Source organism: Phaethon lepturus, unplaced genomic scaffold (genome assembly GCF_000687285.1).
Source record: "Phaethon lepturus isolate BGI_N335 unplaced genomic scaffold, ASM68728v1 scaffold54696, whole genome shotgun sequence".
Taxonomy (NCBI): Eukaryota; Metazoa; Chordata; class Aves; order Phaethontiformes; family Phaethontidae; genus Phaethon; species Phaethon lepturus.
In genome coordinates, this window is record NW_010549440.1 from 3,550 (window position 1) to 7,025 (window position 3,476).

General features: G+C 38.0%; 1 protein-coding gene across 1 annotated transcript; it reads left to right on the plus strand.

The window, feature by feature from the left end:
- Positions 1 to 620: 620 nt before the first annotated feature.
- Positions 621 to 3,051, plus strand: ATF3 (activating transcription factor 3). The gene is made up of 3 exons (XM_010290253.1): positions 621 to 860; positions 1,794 to 1,901; positions 2,854 to 3,051. The coding sequence occupies exons 1-3, from the start codon at positions 621 to 623 to the stop codon at positions 3,049 to 3,051; spliced, it is 546 nt and encodes a 181-aa protein (XP_010288555.1).
- Positions 3,052 to 3,476: the final 425 nt, after the last annotated feature.

A 3,476-nucleotide genomic window follows, 5' to 3' on the forward strand; every position in this document is an offset into this window, starting at 1 on the left:
TTTGTGACAGATTGTGTCTTGGTTAGTAAACTTCAGCTTCTAGGAGAACTCTGAGCTCTGCCTAAACATAGCTGAGATCTATCCATTTGAAGTTGGAATCTGTGGTGGTATAGCTTTGAGGGTGGAGATATTCTTAAAGTCCTTCTGTTCTTTTAATAATAATAATAATAATAATAACAACAACAACAACAATAATAATAATAATAATACTTTGCTTTCTAATTTTTGTTCCTTATTCACACATTACCATGTTAAAATTTCAAGTATACATACATAGAAACAATTTTTTCTGTATTAAGTTTCATAAAGACCTAGATATTGTGTAATGTGATGATACTATTATTATTTTTAAATACCAACTTCAAGTATTTAGTTGGTAAGTTATTTAGTTATTAAAGTAGAAGTTACTTTAGTTATTAAAGTAGAAGTTTTTACTACTGAGCAAATTCTTAACTGCTTGACTCCAGTGAGAGGTTGGAGTAGATGGGGAAAGAGGACTGAAGCAGTGCAAGAAATACAGTATTATTTCACATTATAAAATATACCTGTAGGAGATGTTATTTGCCTTTCTAAAGTTGTTGAAAGACTATTGTTATTATCTCTTTTTACCTTTCAGCAAAATGATGGTCCAACACTCAGGCCAGGTATCTGCGTTAGAAGTCAGCGCCTCCGCAATTGTTCCCACTTTGTCCCCTGCAGGGTCACTGGGGTTTGATGATTTCACAAATTTAACCCCACTGGTGAAAGAGGAACTGAGGTTCGCCATTCAGAATAAGCGCCAGTCCCACAGGATGTCTTCTACATTGGACGCGGTGACAGTTTCTGAAAGGCCAATTGAAACATCAGTCATGAAAACAGAGGTATGACTTTTTAAACAGCATTTCAGTGCAAATGATTAATTCTCTAATAAAATTTCACCATAAAACCATCTGATTATATCCAACAACCCTCTCCACCATACTTGATCCTTTTAAGCCTGCTGCTTGGCTTTCTATTAAGTGCTTCTGGGAGACCCTCTGGTATTTCTTGTTTCCATTGAGGCCTATAGCTGGGTATTTTATTTTTAATTATGAACTAATGACAATGTTTTATAGAGAGTAGAGCAAGCGCTAATCTGGTTTCCCTGCCTACTTGTGGCTGAACTTGGAATAAGTCACTGCAGCTTTACTTCAGTGAAGACAGTGCAGTAGGACCCACGTGGACTACACTGAAGTAGACATGGCCATGCTATGTCCACGCTAGGTTTTTACTTTAACATAAGAGTCTCCATGAAAAGCATTTTGTTTACAAAGTGGAGAAGTAGCTGAAATGAGGGAAATAGCTACAACTTTGTCTGAGCCTCCACAGGAAACAAAATAAAGCTTGAAGGAACATGTTAATATCCCCTTTTTTGTGCTGCCTTTAATTTGCTGCACTCTCACTGCCTTTCTCATGCCACATCCTCTGCTCCACTTCCCATGCTCCTTTTTCTCCTGGGGAAGCAGAGAAAAGATGGAGGTCTGGGAGTCAGCCCAGGCAGATGCTTGGCAAGTTTGAGTACCATTGATTTAAAATGAGCCATCACATGGATTACATCCATCCAAACTCCAGTCAGGTTTTTATTGACAATTCTAATGGAGTTACTACTGTTTTACTGTATGGCAAACAAGGTCAGAATCGCATCCTTATGTAACTCATGATCTGAGCACTGACAACACTATCCATGTTGCTTTTTAAAATGCAGAAGTTATCAGAATACAGGTTGAGTATTTACAGTATCTTATGGATTTTGTGTATCTGTTTTTACGGGACAGTTTTCTCCTGAAGAGGATGAAAGAAAAAAGCGAAGAAGGGAAAGGAACAAAATTGCTGCTGCAAAGTGCCGAAACAAAAAGAAGGAAAAAACAGAATGTTTGCAGAAAGTAAGTGACTGGTTTGAATTGTTCTCAATCTGTCATCCTGTCAGCATCTGAACAGACAGCACAGGGGCACTGTCATAGTAGGAAATTGAGAAAGATGTCACCCAAAACTCTGTAAACCTGTCAAAACGTTAATTATAAGAAAATGAAAATGCTATATATCAAAATCAAACCTGGTTAAAACTGGGAAAAAAGTGAAAGCATGGTAGGTGTGCCAAGAGATTATTTTTTCAGTGACCGATCTTGTCTATGGGGATAATATTAACTTGAATGTGTACACTGAACACAAAAAGTAGTAAAATCTCACTTCATATAATATCCATTGTGGAGTCCAACAGCCTACAAACACTGACAAGTAACCTCTGACTTCTTTATGAAATGAGTGGCGTAGTAGCTTAGCCCTGAATTCTCTGTCCTAAGACTCCAGTAGTGTCTTCACCTGCTCTGCCACAATATAAAACTGTATTACAGCAGCGTCAGGTCTGTCTTTGTTCCTATATCCAGAGGTGGGGCAAGAAAAAAAGCTATGTCCTTACTTTGTTAGCTGAACATGGGTTTGCAGATACATGACATGATGTTCCAGGGAGTTAATAAGAAGCATAGATAATTTTGGGTAAATTTCTGACCCAAAGGGTTCAGAATAATTTTGCAGAAGGTAGCAACAGCACTTTGGATGCCTGCTCTTCTAAGTCAATGCAAATCTGAATTTGGCCTTTCAACTTTTTTTACACTCAGTTCTGAAGGTAACTGTCAATTTTTTTTTTTTATTTTTTTTTTACTATTATCAATTGGGGGATGTATAGTTTCATCATTACAAGACACTAAGAACATGCAGTTTCTTTCTCAGCTAGCCATATGCTTTCCCACCAATGAAAGACTGCAACTATTAGATAAACGGTGCAATTAACTGCTTGAACTACTCAGTCTAATAGTTGTTTCTGTCCTTTGCGACTAGGAATCAGAAAAGCTGGAAACTATCAATGCAGAATTAAAAGCCCAGATTGAAGAGCTAAAGAATGAGAAGCAGCATTTGATATACATGCTAAATCTTCACAGGCCCACTTGTATAGTTCGGGCACAAAACGGAAGGACACCTGAAGATGAAAGGAATCTTTTTATTCAACAGATCAAAGAAGGCACATTACAAGGTTAAGTGATATGGCAAACATGGAAATATTTGTAGTGTTTTTAACAACTACCAGAATCCATGGAGGGTCTGACATAATGTGTAGGATTCTATTAGTCAAGAGCCTTTAGGAAGGGCAGATTTCTTTCTTAAGCGGAAAGAATCATTTCGGCTTGACAGCGATTCTTCCCCTTGGAAGATCTGGTCTCAATCAAACTGAAGAATCTTCTGCCTCAAATATAGGTTTTGCACCCGTCATACTTGCTGTTCCTAGGAGCTACAGACAACAGCTTCAGAAGTTTTAGCTCTCTGCTAGTATACAGTATCTGCACTCACGATGTTTGTGCTAGAACACTATGACTTCCGATGATGCACATGGTACAGACAGCTGTGCTGGATGGACACTACTTTTCCTTGTTGCTGGTAGGGAAAGCAGGACCAGAATATTTTTT

What these genes read in the sequence shown, in the direction of transcription:
- ATF3 (XM_010290253.1), top strand. Translation starts at nt 621, where the DNA reads ATGATGGTCCAACACTCAGGCCAGGTATCTGCGTTAGAAGTCAGCGCC. An exon ending in CATCAGTCATGAAAACAGAG is followed by an intron (nt 861 to 1,793) that starts GTATGACTTTTT and finishes TTTACGGGACAG; the next exon opens with TTTTCTCCTGAAGAGGATGA. An exon ending in AAACAGAATGTTTGCAGAAA is followed by an intron (nt 1,902 to 2,853) that starts GTAAGTGACTGG and finishes CTTTGCGACTAG; the next exon opens with GAATCAGAAAAGCTGGAAAC.